Genomic DNA, 20,251 nt, shown 5'->3' with positions numbered 1-20,251 from the left:
CTTTTCATCCCGTTGTCCAAATCGCTGATAAAGAAATTGAACAGCACGGGCCCAAGACTGAGCCCTGGGGGACTCCACTGCCCACTTCTCCCCAGGTCAAATATGACCCATCCACCACCACCCTCTGAGTACAACCCTTCAGCCAATCTGCAATCCATCTGACTATGTAGGCATCAGTGCCACAGTTGCCTAGTTTTTTAATGAGGATGGGGTGGGAGATGGTGTCAAAGGCCTTGCTGAAGTCCAGAAAGACTACATCCACAGTGACACCTGCATCCAGTGCTTTTGTGACCTGATCATAAAAGGCAATCAGGTTGGTCTGACATGACCTACCCCTAATGAAACTGTGCTGGTTACCCTTGAGCATAATCCCTGAACTCGGCCCATCACAGATGTGCTCCTTGATGATCTTCTCAAAGTGTTTCCCTAGGATTGAGGTAAGACTGACGGGCCTATAATTGCCTGGGTCCTCCCTCCTCCCTTTTTTAAAGATGGAGACCATGTTGGCCATCTTCCAATCATCTGGCACCTGGCCTGAGCACCGTGAGCGCTCGTAAAGCCGTGCAAAGGCCCTGCAATAACCCCCGCTAGCACCCTCAACACCCTGGGGTGGAGAGCATCTGGACCCGCTGATTTGAACATGTCCAGCTCCTCCAGAAGCTCTCTAATCTCGTCCTCCCCAGCCTGAGGTCTGGAGGCATTCCCCTCGAGTCCCTCTTCAATCAGAATGGAGAAGTCCCAGTCCCTGCCCAAGAAAACAGAGGTGAAGAATTGGTTAAAGAGGTCTGCTTTCTCCTCTGGTGCAACCACCAGATTGCCCAGAGGATCTTGCAGGGGCTGCACATTTCCCAGTGCCACGTTGATCCTCCCTATATATTTGAAAAAGGACTGTGTATTACCTCTGATCTTGGATGCTAGTCCTAGCTCTATGTCCGCCTTAGCTTTCCTGACAGTGCCCCTACAGGCCTGAGCAGAGGAAGTATACTCCTCTTTGGAGATAGCACCCCCCTTTTACTGGGTGTACGCTGCCTTTTTGGCAATCAGGCATTCCCAGACACCCTTAGTGAGCCAGGGGGGCTTACGGGCACTCCTGCCCCCCCTGCTTCTTGTTGGGGTGGTCACCCCTTGGGCCCTGAGTATCGTCTCCTTAAGGAACAACCACTCATCTTGGGCACTGAGTTCCCCTGCTCTTGAGAACCCCAGTGCCTCTCCCACTGATCTCAACTCGTTGAAGTTGGCCCTCTTGAAGTCGAGGGCTACCACCTTGCTGCAGCACCTTGACACCCTGCACTGGATGGTGAATTCCAGCAAGCGATGATCGATATCACCCAGGTGGTCAAGAACATGGAGGCCCCTTACCAGGTCGTTGCCTGTGGCCAGGACCAGGTCCAACAGGGCATTTTGTCTGGTAGGACTGTGCACCTCCTGAATTAAGTGGAGTTCCTGTATCTCGGCCAGGAACCTCCTGGAACGGTCTGACCTGGCTAACTGTTCCTCCCAGCAAATATCCGGGTAATTTAAATCACCCATGACAACTATATCCCTTGCCTTAAGTGCCTCTGCAAGCTGACCTGAAAATTCCTGGTTCAGCTCCTCCCCTTGGTTGGGGGGTCTGTAGTAGACCCCCACCGTTAGATCCCTCTCCCCATGGCCCCCTTGTATCTTGACCCAGAGCACTTCAGCTTGCCCCTCCTCTGACCCCATTCTGCTGGCAGAGGATGTGAATTGCTCTTTGACATAGAGCGCCACACCCCCACCTCTCCTTCCTTCTCTATCTTGCCTGTAAAGCCTATAGCCCCTAATGCTAACTGCCCAGTCATGGGGTGAATCCCACCATGTTTCTGTAAGCCCTATTATGTCTGGGTCTGAACTGGCTATTCCGAGGGCAAGTTCCTCCTGTTTATTCCCCATACTACGAGCATTGGTATATAGGCATTTAAGGCCTTGCCTAGCTGCATGTGCCACCCCCCGATTTGGGAGACTGTCCAGACCCCTGTTTCTTACCTGGGCGCTCCTTCCATTTGTCACCTGTCTTGCTCGGGTGGTGTCTCCTCATCTTCCTGTTTCCCCCTTGCCTGGCGAGGCTAGTTTTAAAGCTTGCTGTTACGAGATCAGCCAACCTGGAAAAGAAGACACGCTTGCCTTTAAGAGAGAGGTGAAGCCCATCCCACCCCAGCAAGTTCTCCGCCCGAAAGCATGGGTCATTATCTAGGAACCCAAGGCCTGCCTGGCGGCACCAACTGCATAAGCACCGGTTGACCTCGCCAATGCAGGCCCCGTGTCACCGTCCCTACCTACTCACTGGAAGAAGGGAGGAGAATACCACCTGCACCCCCGTCTCCTTAAGCTTGTCCCCCAGAGCCTTGAAATCCTTCATAATGCGGTCAGGGTTGTCCCTGGCCGCATCATTTGTCCCCATGTGGATGACAACCGTGGGGTACTGGTCTGCAGGTTGGATGTAGGCTGGGATCCTCTCCGTGATGTCCCTAACCCGAGCCCAGGCATGAAGCAGACCTCTAGCGTCATGGGGTCAGGCTGGCAGATGGGACCTTCCATTCCTCGTAGGATGGACTCTCCGCTGATGAGGACCTGGTGTTTCTTCCTGCTGGTGTTCGCTGTCTGCCCATTCTTTGTCATGTGGGGAGTGGTATTGTCCCCGTCAGAGCCAATTTCTCTGTCTTTCTCCATCACAGCTGCCAGGGCATCAGACCTGTTCCCCAGGTGAACCTGGGGAGCTTCCATCACTTTAGGCCTAGCAGCTCTGGATTTGGACACCTTCTGCCACTCCTGCATTGGATACGTCTCCTGTGGGGGCTGTACAGGCCTGCAGAGAACAGAAATAGGCATCAATTTCATCCTCTGCATCCCTGATCCCCCTCAGTTTGCTCACCTCAGCTTGGAGCTCCCTGACCTGCTCCTCCAGGGCCCTAAGCCATGCACAGGAGGGACAGGCAAGGGGACCATCAGGGCCCACCCTCCTCAGGACCACACTGAGCCCCCCCACCACAGACGGGGGGCAAGGGGCGACCGACCCCTCTGTGAACTCTGTCTGGGTGGAAGCCTCAGAAGAGCTCATGGCAGGCAGCAGCACAGCACCCGGGCAGGACCTCTGGCAGCCATGCTCCGCGTCTGCACCATGTCTGCAGAGCTGAGCCTGTTGCTTTTGCTCACTGGAGGTGCCGCTCTGAGCAGCTACCTCGTGCCCGCCTTACGCGAACGCTGGTGCAAACGCTGGTGCGCCCTTACACAGCGTGCAGCTCCCTGTCGGGCGAGCTAAGAGGGTTCCGGAGGGCTTCCCCTCCGGATCCGCCTCAGCTGTGCTGTACCCTCTGCCCCACTTACCTTAGGGTGAAATCAACTGTTGCTGCCCCCACCGCTGTCTCCTCCGCAGCTGCTGCCTTCACCGCCAATTATTTATTTATTTATTTATATCACTGTTTTTTATCCATCCTGAACCAAACCAGGGATTGGATTGCACAGCACTAAAGGGCCTTGATGGGTCAGTGGGGTAGGCTCAGGAAATGACTGTGACTTTAAATACTCTGAAACTGCTCTTTTTAAACATGCTGCACAAGGCAGTGCAGTAGCATTGGAACCAATACTTGCACTTCCAGAGAACACAAATGGCTTCCCTTTCCCTGTCTGGCTGAACAGTTAGAAGAAACCTGATTTTCATTTCATTTGTCTTCCAATAGTTCTTCAGAATATAGACATCTGAACCTCCTTTACAGGAGGGCTAGGGCCCTGAAAATCAAAGACATATAAACCTTGTCAGAGGGAAGCTAAATAAAAGTTTATTTATATCCTGACCCAGCAAGTAAGGATTCCAGACCTGTTAACTTTTTGAATATATGCATTTTTACTGAGTTGCATCTTGTGTGAGCAGGCCTAACTTTGTGGTTAGAGCTTGGTTTCTGTTTTTAATACCTCACCTGACACACTTTCATACATTCTGAACCGGTAATGATCATTCAGTAGACAAGATTAAAGCTAGCTTCTTATTCTGACTATAAGTCTTTTTTATATCCAAATGACAAGTATCCAACAGATCAGGGGTAGACAACCCCCAGCATGGGTGCCAGAGCATGGCACACAAAGGCATTTTGCTTGGCATGTGTGCAGTGATGACCCATAGGGCACCAGTGCACCCGTGACCGGCCACTCTTGCCGCTTAGGTGACAGGTAGGCAGGGCAAGCAGGAGTACCAGTGCCCCCCCCTCCCCCCGAAAGTGCCAGTTGGGGAATGCGGCCACTTCCAGAAGCGGCCACAGTGATTGGCCGTGGGAGACTCACTCTGCCCGCCCCCCCCAAGTCACTGACTAGTCACTGCGGGGGGACACATGCCCCCCCTGACTAAGGCAGCACCAGTTGCCCATGCATATGTGCCTTGGGGCGGGCAGTGGGGAAGGAGCTAGGGCTGCACTGCCACAGCAAGGTTCAGGCCCCTCATGACTCCCCCACTATTTGCCCATGGCATGTCGACATCTTCCATATCGAGGTTGCAGGCGTTTCTGGCACTCTGCCCAAAAATATTGCCAACCCCTGCAGCAGTTTCAGATTCTTTACATGTTGGTGTCCCAGGATGGAATTCTTCCCGAAAGCCTGGAAATGTCAAAAAATAGTTTTATAATAATCACAAAGTCTTAGGGAAGGGCTGTTTTATTTTATGCTAACTTCTCTTCTTGATATTTTTCCCAGCCATCCAGGTTTTTCATTTCACATTATTGTCTTGGCCTACCAATTCCAACTTTGTTTTGTAGTTGATAGACATGCCTACAGTAAAGTTGTTGGTTTTTTTGTGCTTTTGAAAAGAGAGCTGGGGCCAATGATGTGGGGCACTAGCCAGACATGACTAAAACATACTTTCAACCTTAATTCCTTTTTACTGACCTTGTTTGTTTGGATAGTAAATTGCAAGCTACTCTGTTTGTCTGCCTTGGAAAGATGAAGGTCTGTATCTAGGTATTTTGGACCTAATACTTAGTCTGTTCAGCCCTCTTTTATGAGAGAGTTGCTTTAAAAGTGAGAGCACCAGTCTTCCTGCTTCTCATTCTTTTTTAAACCCTCAGAGCTATTTTTATATTTTCTTTGTAATAACTTTACATGAATAAGCAGTAAGAAAGGTCAACGCCCTTTGGTTTTATAGGCAATCTGTGGAGGTCATAATCATAGCTTCCAACAGGAACAGACTCTTACGAATTATACCTTCCTGTAGTAAAACTATTTCATTTTCCATAGTCACTGATGACTGTTGAGTTGTCTTGGTACACTTATATCTAGGTGCATGAAAAACTCCTTCACAGTATGAATTGTTCAGTCTACAAGGTTGCATTAATGTACTCCATAATAATCAGAGCTTTTACTGGACCTAACTTACAGTAACCACAGTATTCGTTTCAAAAGCATCTTAAAGATATTAGTCCCAATTTCCAGTTACAGTAGGAGCCTATCTCGTTTTGCTCTGACATTGTAAAAGGATTTTACGTTGCATGTAAATGTAGACTAAATTCATTGCCTGTTTTCATGGCTGAGAAGCAGCTAAAAAGCAGCTCTGGCCACACCCCCTGCATCAGGAGTGGCCAGGAGGGTGGAAAGCTGGGCAGACCCCAGCTGGAGTCCCTGTGCCAGTGGGAGAGAAGAGGGATGGGGATTTAATCCCCCTTCTTTCCCCACTTTGCCTGAGGTGCTGCCCGGGCTGGTGTCTGGCCACATCCCCCCCGTGGGACAAACCTGGTAAGGGCTGCTTCCCCCTTCCTCCTCCAGGCACACCCTGGCTGGGGCCCCTTCAGGCCAGGGTAGGGGTTTAAACCCCTTCCCAATCATACTCAGCAGTGTCTGTACCCCCACCCCTCTCAGCCTCCCTTCAATCTTGTAGCTGCTGCCAAAGAGAAGGAAGGGGTAGCTTTAGCTCCCCTTGACTTCTAGCCTGAGCCACTGCAGGCATGTGGCTACATTTCTGAAATCAAAAGCGAATGTCTGTTCACTTGCAAATTGGTTCAGTCTACACAGGTTAGACTAGGCTGCAAAGATTGAATCAATTCAGGCTCCTGCTTTTTGAATGTCTATACTTAGCCTAACAGATGAGATAATAACATCAATTATTGCTCCTGCTGTTTTGTTTTGTGTGTGTGGCTTGTTTTTTTAAATAGGGAAGTTGATGATTATATTACTCATAAGGACAGGCTGAATTTAATAAATTAAATTGTAGTGCTTAGTTTCTGAATTGATTGCATCTCTAGCATCTTGTTGTGGTTATAGATATGTTCTAAAGCAGGAGCTGGGAAGTTTAGTAGGAGGGGAGCAGTGGCAATTAATACAGCCATCCTCCCCCACTGCCAATTCCCCAAACCCCAAGCCCTGCTTGGCCAGATCAGTGCTGGTCCATGACCCATTTTCCCCATTTGGCTGCATTGGGGCTGGGCCACACCCCCTCCCTTTTCCCCCAACTCCATGGGCCTAAGTTGGGGCTGCATCAAACCCCTTCCCCCCTTTCTACCCCCATGGGGCCAGGTTAAGCTTTCTTTACATGTGGGGCTGGGCTGCCCCTGCACTCCCCTCTGCTTGACCTGATTAGACCACACCATGCCCACTGTAGACTCTGGATCCAGACCACTGGCTGCATCCAGCCAGTGGATGGATGGACTGGGCGCTGCCCATCTGCCCTGCCATGGAGCACCCCTGTTCTAAAATCTTAATAGTTTTGCTTTTACAAATTTAACTCAAAATAGAATTTTTCTCTTTCCCTTCACACTCCTTCTCCAGGAACTATGCCATTGAGAATTAAATCAGCTTGATAAGATTAACATAGAGCTTCAGGTTTGCCCTACTTCTGTTCCATGTTTCACTTGTCTCGTGTTTTCTAATTTAGACTGTCTTCTTCAAGTTTTCTAAAGAGATATATTTCATACAGACCTTTACAATTTGGTTTGTTGGATCCTCTCTTGAGATTATCTGTGAAATGGCTGAGGTAGATCTTAGGGCCTTGAACATCTGTTTTAACTGTGCTATGAAACACAGAGAGTGAAACTTCAGGAAATTAAAATATAAACTTCCTTGCCCCTTTTCCTAGAGGGGCAAGAACAGGGGCTGGCCAGCCTGTTTTCTTACACCATTTTAAGTTAACCCCTTATTTGTCTAGAAATGTACCATATTCCATTAATGCTTTGGCATAAGCTGTTACAGTGTTAAAAATTGCTGCATACTCTTGGGACTCTCTGCTTCAATAGCTGGGTACTTAAAAAAACTTCTCTAAAGATTTCTGCTGGAATGGGAAACTCTGATCAGCTGCAAGCTCCCTTTTTGAACTTTGTCACAAAAACATGCCTGATTACAATCACAGATGTGCCTGTTAGAGAAGTCTCTTAGAACTCCAGCAGCGGCCATGAATCAATTACCCTCTTCCTTCTCAAGAGCAAACACCTGCATGGCTGACATATGGAAATGCCTTTCTTTCCCATGAGATGGAAGATACAAAACTCTCCAGGTATTCTAGGTTTTAGACTGGAATCCACTGCAAAATTTTCCTTCAAAGCTCCTTGAAAGAGCAGTTTATAGAGGAATGTATTCTATTGTCCTACAGATAAAATATTGCCTTCAACAGGCGGGCATTGTTAGGATGCTCAAGTCTTACAGTATTTTTGAATTTCACAAATCATATTTACACATATTCTAAATTTATAGAAAGCCAGTGACCAAACAAGTACTAAATAAGCAACGCGCTTACCAGTGAAACAAATTACATGTATTGGTTCATTACAGATATCTGTAGTTTTACCCTAATTTGCCTGGGGGTGTATGTAACAGGGATGTTGTGTTATAACTAGGAATCTGCCCTATTCACGATTTTACCTTTTTCAAGGAAACCATGATAAAAAGTAGTTTCCGCTAAAAATTTTAGTGCCAATAGAGATTTTTGGAGGCCGATACTGATAGCTGATATTTAAGGATCTGATGCAGCTGTCTCCAGGTGGTAAGTCCAGTGTGGTGGAAGGGGTTTGGGGGCAGATCAATGTCCCCCGCAGTGAGGGAGGGAGGGGACAGGGACTACCAGATGGGGATGGGGCGTGGGATGGAGGTACAGCTTCTGGGAGGGAGATGCAGTTCTTGCCGCTGCTTGCACCGTGGGAGGACGGGGGGGATGATTCCCAAATCTATCCAGGGTGGGGCATGGCGGGCTGCAGCTGGGACTGCATGGAGCTCTTCTGAAGCCACTCCAAATTTTGCCACTGCTCTGCTCCCAGCCCCACACCTCCAGGCGCAGCCCTGCTTCATGTCCTGTCTCCACCCGTGTGCCAGGAAGAGCTGGGCCTGTGCCAGGCAGCTGGCAGCAGTGGTGGGAGTGGAGCTGCAGTGAAATTTGGGGTGGCTACAGCCCACTCCCAGCACTGCTGGTACCCACTCTGCAGCTGTTCTGGTGCTGTACAGGGCTCTTCTCAGTGGGGGTGGGCAAGGAGCAGATGTTGGTAGGGGGCTGCTGCCACCCCAAATTTTGCTTCAGCTTCATTCCCATCAGTGCCACCAGCTGCCCGGTGCAGCCTTCACTCTTCTCGGCTTTAGGGTGGAGGCAGGACATGGAACTGGGCTGCTCCTGGTGAGACGGGACTGGGAGCAGAGTGGCGGCGAAAAATGGCACCTACTCCAAGCCCAGCTCCTGCCAAGAAAAGCCCCATGCAGCCCCAGCTGCAGCCTGTGCAAATCCAGGGGGCACCCCCCCGCCCTCTCAGAGTGCAAGCAGTGGCAAGAGCCACTGTCCCATGAGCCACACTTCAATCACATGCGCCTGCCTCCCCTCCCTCAACATAGGGGGCGTTGATTTGCCCCCCCCTTCCCTCTCCCCCTCCCCTTCTGACTTACCAGCTGGAGGCAGTTCTCCACACTGCCAGCTGTGCTCCATGTTGTGCTGTGGCTGCATGCAGCACGGGCATTTATTGGCCAAATTATTGGCCCTATTGCACCGATATCCAATACAGCAAATTTTGTTTATATTGGTACCTATCCAATATTGGACCGATGTATCAGTGTACATCTAGTTTCTGCAAACGCTGTGAAAATGGTAATCCCACGATTCTGACATAGAATTGCCAGGAAAAAAAACCCTAAAAATCAAATGCTGCCTCTCCAGTGAGTGCTAACAGTTCTCAGAGCCACTGCAGCCTGGCCTCACAGACTGTGGGATGTGGGGGGGAGCCCCCAGTGTGAAGGGGAGCAGCAACATTTAGGGCTAACCTGTTTTCTTTACATGTTGCAGAGAAGCAACCGTAAAGAAGTCATTCATAGGCATGGATGAGCACTGTCTGAAACAGAGAAATTCTGTCCATTCAACTTTTTTCCTGGCCCATTTGTGACTGCTCCTAGTTCTAGGGCATTAGTTATGCTGAAGATGCAGGCTTATGCAAGATTGGTAAAACTGTCTTCCTTTATGGAGAAAAAAAAATAAAATTGCAATTTTTCATAATTTTTAACTGTTATAGCAAATGCCTTGTTCACTACTTCATCACTTTCACCAGCTGACACCAGTTATTATACTGGTGAAATTCCAGAGTACAGTATAGTCGGTGGAGTTCTGCAGGCACAAAAAAGTGCACTAAAGTGGAAAGTCAGACTCACTGGGCGTGTACACACATGCAGGCACGTACACTTGCAGCAGCTCAAATACAAGGCTTGCAAATTTGAGCTGGGGCGTTTTGCCTCAGTGCATGTGCCTGGACATGCACTTTGGTGTGGCGCAAGTTGTGCCACTTGAGGCAAATTAACCTTGCCTGGCTCCTCTTGCAGCCAAGGAGAGCTAGAGCCTTGGGCCAGCACCTGTGCAATGTAAAAAGCTTCCCTGTCCTGTCCCCATCAGTACAAAAAGCTGCCCTGGCAAGTAGCTCAGGAGCTTCTGGGGCCAATTTGTACCTGGGGACACTACCCCTTGTGCCAGCTGGACTGCTGAAGCAGCTCTGAGAGTTCCTATTACCCACTGCAGCAATCTGGCAGTGGGGGTTGCTGTCTGGCTGTTACCTGCTGCCAGAGACCATCTGAGCAGGGTGCAGAGCCCAGGGCAAATTGGCCTTTGCAGGGCCCCATCCCTGGCCGCAAGGAAGCCAGCGGCAGACTCAGCAGTGGCGGGCAGAGAGGGTGCTGAGCAGCTGGATGCGAAGCCAGTGGCTGCATGGATTCACTGTGGCCACTCTGCTGGGTTCCGTGGAGCCCCCCAAAGTACAGGGCCTGGTGCAGTTGCCCTGATTCGTGTCCCCCCAGAGACGGCCAAGCCTGCTGCACACCTGCCGGACCTGGATGGGGACTGCACAGCCAATAGAGGCATCTGCCTCTCTGGGCCAGCTGCCAGTGGGCTGTGGCTGCAGAGTTGGTCTTTGGACAGCACTGCTGCCTGACACCTGCCCTGCTACTGCCCCATCGCGCAGGTGTGGCCCGGGTCGGCAGGGTGCTGTGTGGCTCCACGCAGTTAGGCAGCTGGGGCTGCTGTGGCTGTCAGCCGGGGCCCAACACCGCTCAGCCTGAGCAGTCCCAGCTGCCTGACTGTCTCTGTGGACGACCCGGGCTTCTGGTTGCCCCAGGGCACAGTCCATGGTCCTGCCCTGCTTTTTTTGCTCAAGGTATTTTTTTGACCCCTGGATATCCAGGGTCTAATTTTGCCCAAGCACTGCAAATCTGCAGCGGGGGAACATTTTTTTTTGTTCCCACACATGCCTCCTGCAGCATTCCAAAGGGCTTTGAGATGCTGCTAGAGGCATGTGCCTGCTCATCTGGATGTGCCCACTGAGTGCATGTACAAGTGCTTTTTTGTCTTGTCTCTCTTGTTAAGCCTCACTAGCTAGTGCAGGGACATTAGTATATAAACAAATAAAGTATACATCCCATGAAGTTTTGCCTTTGGGAAATGTATCTTGAGTAACTAATGATGTCATGTTAAGAGAGCTAGCAAGTGAAGAAAGGAAAGGAATGCCTGAGGCTTGTAAGGCAAAATTTGTAAGGTCCCAAGGTACTGATGGTGTCTTTGTGTGTGTTTATATCTCTTGCTCTTTACCTGTATCAAGTTGTAGGGTTTTTTTGTTTCTGGTCCTTTGGAGCTGTGGTGTACATAAAGGTATTTAGGACAGTTGTTGGTTGTACAGATGCTTTTGCTTCTGGGGGACTGGACATGATGACCCAAGAGGTTCCTTTAGGCCTGTGCTGTATTAGGCAGTGGAAGAGTGTGAGATTGGTTTGCTGAGTTCATAAAGGTATGCAGTACTATGGTTGGTATGGCACCACATTCATTTTTATTCCCTATGTTCTTCCTCTCATCCCAAATTAAATAGTCTATTTCACCAGTAGAGTAGGATTTTACTTTTTTTAGGCATAGTTCTGACCAAGAGTAGGCTCAGTAACCTGAACGGACTAAAATCAAGATAAAGAAAGCTAGTAGAAACAACACTCCTGTATATTGTTATATTTATTGTTTTATTTTCGAAGCATGTATTACTATATAGAATTTGGAATAAGTGTCTTTGCTCAGGAATCTACAATCCAAGACCTTTTATCACAGTGAACCAATTAATTATTTTTAGGAAGGAACAATGATGAAGTAATGCCTGGGCTGAATGTTTACCACACTGACAGTGGTAGAATTCACTGAGTGGCTCACCAAAGGAGAAAAAGTTAACTTGAGGCCGTCTAATTGTGTGCATCAGGAGCACAGATAGGGCACTTACAATCTCTTATGTATTATATGAAGTGTTGTTTGTATTAAACATGGTTTATTTTTCAGCAGGTTCATATGGCTCAGTAGGCTTGTACAATTTCTGTGTAATTTTCAACTACCTTGGAAAACATTCTACCTGTACAGACAGTAATAAGCACTTTTAGCTGCTTCTAATCTGAAAGTCATTTCTAAGCACTGTAAGGAAAAATAATGTGATCTTGTTGTGGAATGTTGTTAAATAAATTTGAAGAATATTTTTTCCTTTGTTTCCATTTTGCTTTGTTTTCATTCACACCTTATCTACAGAAGTAATCTTATGGTTTGTTTAAATGCTTCCATTCTGATTTATATTTTTCTTTTTTTCCTTTTCAGTCCACAGCCATGAGTGAACCACAGTGCTACTACAATGAAACCATTGCCTTCTTTTATAATCAAAGTGGAAAATACCTAGCCACTGAATGGAACCCTGTTAGCAAGCTTGTGATGGGACTGGGGATTACCGTCTGTATCTTCATAATGTTGGCCAATCTCTTAGTTATGGTGGCTATTTATGTCAACCGTCGTTTCCACTTTCCTATTTATTACTTAATGGCAAACTTAGCTGCTGCGGACTTCTTTGCAGGACTGGCCTACTTTTACCTAATGTTTAACACAGGACCCAACACTAGAAGATTGACTGTAAGCACCTGGCTGCTTCGTCAAGGTCTCATAGACACTAGCCTGACAGCCTCTGTAGCCAATTTGTTGGCCATTGCTATTGAGAGGCATATCACCGTCTTCCGCATGCAACTGCACACTCGAATGAGCAACCGACGAGTGGTGGTAGTAATTGTTGTCATCTGGACTATGGCCATTGTAATGGGTGCCATACCAAGTGTAGGCTGGAACTGTATCTGTGATATCACTCACTGCTCTAACATGGCACCACTCTACAGTGACTCTTATTTGGTCTTCTGGGCTATTTTCAATTTGGTCACTTTTGTCGTGATGGTGGTCCTCTATGCTCATATCTTTGGGTACGTCCGCCAAAGGACTATGAGGATGTCCAGACACAGTTCTGGGCCTCGCAGAAATCGGGACACCATGATGAGTCTCCTGAAGACTGTGGTCATTGTGCTTGGTGAGTGTTTGCTTTAGCAAAAATTATTCCTCTTGTTTCTAGGGGGGTAACTTTTATAACATTTTTAGGTAATGGAATATAAATGTTGGACCTTTTCATCAATCTGGTGTAAGAGTGTGTGTATCTTACTTAGTAAGAAGTGTGGGAGGAAAACCCCTACATGTTTATAATACTCATGGAATTATTGTTTCAGGAAGTCATGTCTGTCTTAGTCATTCAAAATTGTAATATCTATTCCAGTCAGTATTTTTAAGGGGGAATTTTTTAGGGGGTGTTGGAAAACAAGGGCCTTGAGAGATGATGATAATTTCCTTAATGCAGAAAAGGCCCCATGTTGTGAAACAGTTTCATTTTTTGATTTCATGTTCTGTTATGACCCGCCTGGTACAGACTCACCTTAAAAGCACTTAGTCCCCTGCACTGCTTTCTAACGAGCTCTTTCCATTTGGTAGTACTGAATAAGGTAAGTGTTCACATTCTTGTTGATGGAGAGAATTCACCTTCTTATAGGCATGTTAAGAAAGACCAGGTATCAACTACTTGACTAATTAATGGGGTTTCCTGTTTCACACTTAGTTTATTGACATGAATTAGTAGGTATTATCACCTCTAACCAAGCGCTGATGAATCATTTAATGAGAAAATGTGAGGTTGTGGCTTAGGTGCATGAATGCAAACATGCAAGTATGCATGTGCCAACATGGAGATCTGCTCTTCAGACAAATATTAGCTAATGTGCTATAACAAAGACAAGGTAGACATTGGCATAATCCCAGCAGCTATATTTATCTGGTAACTTGTATCATTATGAGGTTTTTGCTTCTTTCTTTAGGAAAAAAATCTTTCTGAATTTTTAGCGTGGAATGATAACGTGGGTAAACCCTTCCTGAGTTAAGGGATTATCTGCTACGTGGGCTGAGGTAGGTTCAAGAAGAATACTACTTTCTTGATTTCCCAATTCAAAAGGCTGATGAAGTTAGGGCCACAAAGAATCCTGCCTTTTAGGACGTTAATCCATATTTTCCCTTTCAGATGAACTAATGCTCTTTCATACTGGATGGTAGTTCAGTAGTTTCTTTCATTTGTTTAAATGGATGCATCTTTTAAACCAGAAAGATAGTGATCGTTTCAAAACAGTGGTAAAAATGATTTTTAAAAAACCACAATATATCTTGATGCCAGTTATGCATTGGAACCAAGGTTATCTAACTAAAAGTTAGTGGAAATCTTACACGTTTCAGCTCAACTAGTGGAAATTATACAAAAGATCTGAGTAGTGGATACATCATGACCATAATAGCAAAAATACACTGAGAATATAAACCAAGAGACCTGTTCTCCTAGGTTGTTGCTGAAAACATTAGGAAGAACTTGATAGTAGATAGCATTAGGCATGATAATTTAATGTCACTATTGTTATCTTGAAACTCCTTGTTAGGGTGTTTTGAAGAATAATTACCGTATTTACTCAAATGGAAGATGACCCTGGTTATAAGACAACCCCTCAATAATTAGGCTCTCTATGTAGAAAATATAAACGTGTTATACTTTTCCAGGTATAGCATCTAATTATTGTAGATTTGATTTGAATTTGTTTGCTTCCTACTGCTACAGCAGGGAAAATAAATCTGAAGGATCAGGTAGCCCTCTGCTCTGCTTTCCCCCCAACATTTTTCCCTTGGCAGCCCCCTGCCCCTCCCCTTACTGTCAAACCCTGTTCTCCCTAAGCACGTGGAAGTAAAGAGCAAATTCAAAAACGGTAACCTTGACATTAAATACGGCTGTAGCAATTTGCATATAGTACCCATAAACTTGGTTCATTCAGAATTGATGCATGTTACAACTGCAATTTTAGTACAGGTGTTTCATAAACACACTTTTGAGCAGCATTTTGGCATGTACTTGTATCTAGAATAAGCTGCGCATGTTATTAGTCCTGGAACTATATGGTCTTCATCGATTTGACCAAAGCCTTCAGTTCTGTTAACCATAAGGCTGTATGGAAGACCTTGTTGAAGTTTGGCTGTCCGGGGAAATTTATCACCCTGCTAAGACTCCTTCATGACCTGATGACTGCCTTCATCCTATGCAGTGGCTCCACTATGGAGCCCTTTGCCATTTGAACTGGTATCAAGTAGGGCTACATGATCGCACCAATTTTGTTTTCCATTTTTCTTGAGGTCAAGATGCTCATCCATGATTGATTGCCACATTGCATCAGCATCCAATACAGGATAGATAGAAACTGTTTCAATCTCTCCTGCCTCCATGTCAAAATGAAAGTTACTTCAGCTTCAATTGTGGAATGTCAGTATATCGATGATTGTGCTGTCATTGCACATCTGAAGAAGAACCTACAAATGGCCCTTAACTGCTTCTCTCAAGCATACCAGTGCTTGGGATTGACCCTCAACATCAGAAAAACAAAGGTGCTTCACCAGCCTGCTCTGAGCCAGTTAATGCCCCTGGCAAAGATCCTCATTGACAGACAGGAGCTGGAAAATGTTGAACACTTTGTATGCCTTGGCAACCATCTCTTAAAGAAGGCCAACATCAACAAGGTGGTCCAGTATAGGATCTGATGTATCAGTCCCGCCTTCGGAAAATTGTATTATCGTGTGTTCAATGATCACAACATCAGGACTGGAACAAAGATGCTATTATATAAGGCTGTGATAATCCCAACTCTTCTCTACAGCTGTGACCTACAGGGAGTACCTGAAATCCTGGAATGCCTTCACCAGGGCTGTTCCTAGCAGGGGGTGAATTGGGACAACCACCACAGACCCTGCACTTCAGGTGGCCCTGTGGAGCTGGGAGGAGCAGTGGCTCTGCATCCAGCTGCTCACTCCTCCCCCGTCCTTTGCCATCACTGCCGCTGCCACCAACAGTGGCAGCAGCTTCTTGTAGTCCAGGATTGGAGCAGAGGCAGGGTCCCACATGGGCTGATTTGCCCTGGGCACTGCACCCCACTCGATTTGCCTCTGGCCTTTACCATGCTAATACCACCAGCATAGAAGCGTTGATTATTCAACATCAGCTGTGGTCGACAGGGTACTGTGTGTATGCTTAATGCATATTTACCAAAACAATTGATATACTCCCTTCCCAGCCAAAGACATAGGACATGTGGGAGCCAGAGGAAATGCTTTAAGGACACCTTCAAGGCTAATGCTAAGACGTGTGACATTGGCATCACAAATTGGGGAAAAAAACTAGCTCAAGACAGGGCTATATGGTGACACCTTGTGAGAGAAGGTACATGTTACTTGAAGGAAAATGATCTCACTCTGGAGGCAGAAAAATGACAAAACACAGAAGGAAAGAAAACAAGACTGAGAAATCCACAGTTCAATCCTCTCTTTAACCACCACCTGTGGTGTTTGCCAGAAAGTCTGAAGCCTTAGGATCAGCTTTATTAGCTCATTTACAACCCTTTATTTGACCCATGGGAGCAATCATGCTCAGCCATGAGAGATCACTGATGACACCAATATCTAGTATTAATTTATGCATGGTATTAGTCCTAAGCCAAAAGTCTCATGATTCATCATATAGTTCACTGGTCTGGGCCCCACCAGTCAACAGTATTTCAAGCCATGGTGAGCCATAACATTGCATGCAGTTCACCCAGAATCCCTCTGTTGCTCCCTCTCAGCCTGGCACATATGATTAGTCTGGACCCACCCTCCATGGTGATCCCACAGCTCACCACTGCACAGTAAGTGTGTATACTCCAGATATCCCTCCACTAATTAGTGTCCACTCATGACTGGAACTTGATGTTCTTGGCGTGAGTCCTGGGATGCTTAAAAATTTATGTGCAGATGAGGTGCAGGGCAGCCTGGTCTGGCATCACTTCTTGGAGAGCGGGGCAACACTAATCCTATGCAGCAGGTTGAGTGGGAGTGTGACAGGGATTCTGGGTGGACTGTTTGCAATGTCATGGCTCACAATGGCTGGAACAAGAGTCAGCAATGAGAGGGATTGCACTTAATGGGCACTAGCATATGTCTTATCTAGATGGGCTGTACTAACCTATCTTTGTGATAAGTTCCCATTTGTATATCAAATATGGACATTTTGACATGAAGGGGAGGGTCAGGGCTGGCTCTGGCCCTCCTGGTGCTGGCCTGGTACTGTAGTACCTCCAGGCCCAGGGCCAGTTTCCTGAAGAGAGAATAGCCACCCATTTCTTAAGGGCCAAAAAAAAAAAAGGGTTTCTATCATTTTCTTGGCCTTTTGGCTAAGATCAAGTGATCAGCAAAGAGACTGATCAATACCTTAAGGGCAGAAAAAGAGATTAATGGAGTGTTGGGATGACAGGAGTGGAGGGGGGAACCCAAAGCCCAAAACGATGACAATGGTGGCTGATAACCAGAGGACCATACATCGACTGGGACAAGGAAGAGATCAGAGAGGAAGAGGAGGAGAAGTAGTGGAGGAAAAAAGATGAGACACGCTTGTTTCCCTAAACCAGCAGAGGATTGATGGGAGGGGTGGAGAGTTTCAGAAGGTTACAGAGGTAATATATTTTCAGGGGTTTCTTTCTGAAGAAAAAAAGAGTTCTGTAAAGAGTTCTTTTGTGGAAAGCTGATGTATATTGTTTGAGGGTTTAATATATGTACTTGAATGTTTTTGGATATGTAATTGTTTTTGCAATATGAAACTTTGGATGCTTAATATGTGAAGCTTTGTAAGTGTTGGGTGTAAGTGTGCGCACGTCATAATTTTTTTGTTAAAAGAAAAAAAGATTCCCAGCAACATATTTGCCCAATGTGAGCCATGTGTTTTATAGTCATGCTCAGCGTTGGCTGCATTTAACCAACTTCATAGCTGGTTGTCATTGCTGAGCGCATGCTGCTTTTGACAGCAGTTTAATGAGAGATAATGTATTGAGTAGGATTTCTTTGTATGCAGTTATAAGATGAGGGGCTTTTTTCCCCATACCATTTGGAGTGTGGGGAGCCTCATTTTGTATTTGAGTAAATACAGTATCAGGGCTGCAGCCAGCATATGTTTATGGTTTCCTGCAAAATTTGAACAAGCTCAAAGCACTTGACATTACTGGCAGTGTTGATCACCATTGGGTGATGTCCACAATGTTCTCTGTAGGCACTCAGTATCAGTGTAGAAAATGCTTCCTGGGAGATCTTTAGAGAACCGTTAAGGAATGTGGTTCTTGGTGTGTTTTGCACTTTTTTTTGTATAGTATCTGTTCTATTGTTTGGTGACCACAAAGCCAAAAAGAAGTAACTCCTCTGAGCAACATATCATCTTGGGAACTCACTGTGGCTGGATAGGGAGTCAAATAGTAGGGTAATGAAGTAAGGGACTGGCTGTCTACATGAAAGAGAAGAGCAGCCCTGGTGGCACATCCTAGGATTTATTTACAAGTTCTGTGAATCTTCATGGTTCAGGGTATTAAGCTGCGTGACAACTGGGGATAGGGAGCAGGCCTGAGTGAAGCAGCTAGTATTCAATTCGGATTAGGCCGATTCAGGGGACAGTGATTCGATTTGGTGATTAGAATTGCTGTCCCAAATTGATTCAGCCGAATCTCTGAATCACCCAGGGCAGGCCCATCCTCTTCCCGCTCTTCCAGCCCGGCAGTGGCTGCCCTGCCTGCACCACCTCCTGGCACTTTGGAACCAAAAAAAAAAAAAAACCCAAGTCACTGGGTGCTGCAGGGTAGGGGGGTAATCCCTGCTGCCTGTGTCATGTGGGGGGCTGTGCATGAGCCCCCTGAAGCCCTGAGGTCACTGTAGGAGTGGTGAGGCCTGTGGTTTTTCTTGTTTTTTTTCTTTAAGGGCCAGAGCTGGGGCGGGCGGGGCAGCCATGGCAGGGGCTGGGGGAGCAGGCAGGGAGTGTGGAGGGGGGTCTGGGGAAGCAGGCAGGAGATGGGGTCTGGCAGGGGTCCCCCCATGGTCCCCTCCCCCCTTCTCCAGGCCCCCTATCCCTGCCCCCTACTTACTGGCTCCGAGTCCAGTTCCAGCTCCCTGCTGCAGCCGGCAGGGGCTGTCTGAATCATTGAAGCTCTCTGAATCTTCTGTAAAGTTTTGGAGACCTTTGAATTGATTTGGACCTTTTTATTGGTCCCCGATTCAGTTTGGATTTGGAGATTCGGTCATCAAGTCACGTCGAATCTCCCGTGAATCGAATCAGCAGCCAAAGCTTCTCACAGCCCTAAATAGAGAGGATCCATTCTCTGGCATCTGTTTGGCTACACCTTGGGTCTGCTGCAATTCATTTTGGATAAGCTGATGTTTGTCACTATGGAAAACAGGTTACCTATTTCAGTACATGGCCAGTCTCTTCCAGCAATTCTCATCTCCCAGAGCCACTAAAAATCAACATTCACCAGCCTTTGCCTGATGCTTATATACAGCTATTGCCATCTATACAATGGAAATGGTTTGCTAATCTCTTGTCCCACTGTGTGGTGGTCTTGGGCAAATGTTGCTTTAATGGTTCTGACCACTGTAAATTTGTTACTTTTCATTTGAATAATAAAAATAAGTATTTGAGGAAATCATTTAAATGTGGGTATCTAAAAGCTAGCCAAGAAGGTTCCAATTCAGCAAACTGTTTGAGCACATGCTTAAATCCCACTGGGACTTAAGTGATTTGCTAGTTCATGGACTTAAATACATTACATGGTTTTTCATTAGCTCTCAATGCCTTGCAGACTTCATGGACATTGTCTCTGAAAAGCTGTGCATTGTTCTAGGTGTCAGATGTGGATTTCATTTCCAATTGGGTTGGAAAATGTGGCCCTCCAGACACATTTTTTAATAGTAGCTTTCAGATTTGCCTCTAGTTCTCTGACAAGGTTTCTCTCAGTATTGTTTTGTTGTCCTGTAGTAATGGTGATCCCTAAGCAATGGAGTTGGGTTCCTTCACTGTAAAGAGTGTGTGACTAATAGAGATAAAAGTTTTTAGCTGGGCTTTCCAATGAAAATGCAAAGTGGAGCTTCTTACAACTTTATTCTGTTGAGCCCCAGCATGGGGTTGACTATATGATTGAGCCTGTTGAATAGATGAGTAACATCATCATCTCTCCCTCCTACAGGCAAGGATACTTGCAAGTCTGGTTTAAAATGTTCATGCAAGAAAAGTTTGATTACAGCTAAGTTGCTTTTAGATGTTTTTCTACATAGCCAACCCACAAGGATACTGTAGGGAAACTCTCTGGATGGATTTCCCAGCCTTAGAAAAAAGACAGGATAAGATATAGTTTTCGGACCTGTGTAGAAAAGCTGACTGAATGTTTATCTCGTGCTACCTGACTTTCCAAATAAGCTGTCACACTCAGCATTGGTTTACTTCACACACAGTAATACAGAGAAAGAGAACTCAGGCTTTCTTGGTGGTCTAGCTGTCAGTACCGGGGCCTGAAGCAACATCTGAGACAAAGTTCAGTCTCTCACTGAAGGGGAGGCAAA

At 46.5% G+C, this 20,251-nt stretch overlaps 1 protein-coding gene across 2 annotated transcripts in view; it reads left to right on the top strand.

Moving 5' to 3' along the window:
• Positions 1-20,251, top strand: part of LPAR1 (lysophosphatidic acid receptor 1) — a 137,541-nt gene that overhangs the window by 64,139 nt on the left and 53,151 nt on the right. For both annotated transcript variants that reach the window (XM_019555073.1, XM_019555071.1), the window contains exon 3: positions 12,059-12,806. In XM_019555073.1, the coding sequence (XP_019410618.1) occupies positions 12,059-12,806 (748 nt within the window). The remainder of the gene's footprint in view (positions 1-12,058; positions 12,807-20,251) is intronic.

The sequence above is a fragment of the Crocodylus porosus genome, unplaced genomic scaffold, assembly GCF_001723895.1.
Source record: "Crocodylus porosus isolate Cpor-Errol unplaced genomic scaffold, CroPor_comp1, whole genome shotgun sequence".
In the NCBI taxonomy this organism is placed as follows: domain Eukaryota; kingdom Metazoa; phylum Chordata; order Crocodylia; family Crocodylidae; genus Crocodylus; species Crocodylus porosus.
Note: the sequence above shows the minus strand (reverse complement) of the source record. Positions and strands in the feature narration are given on the sequence as shown.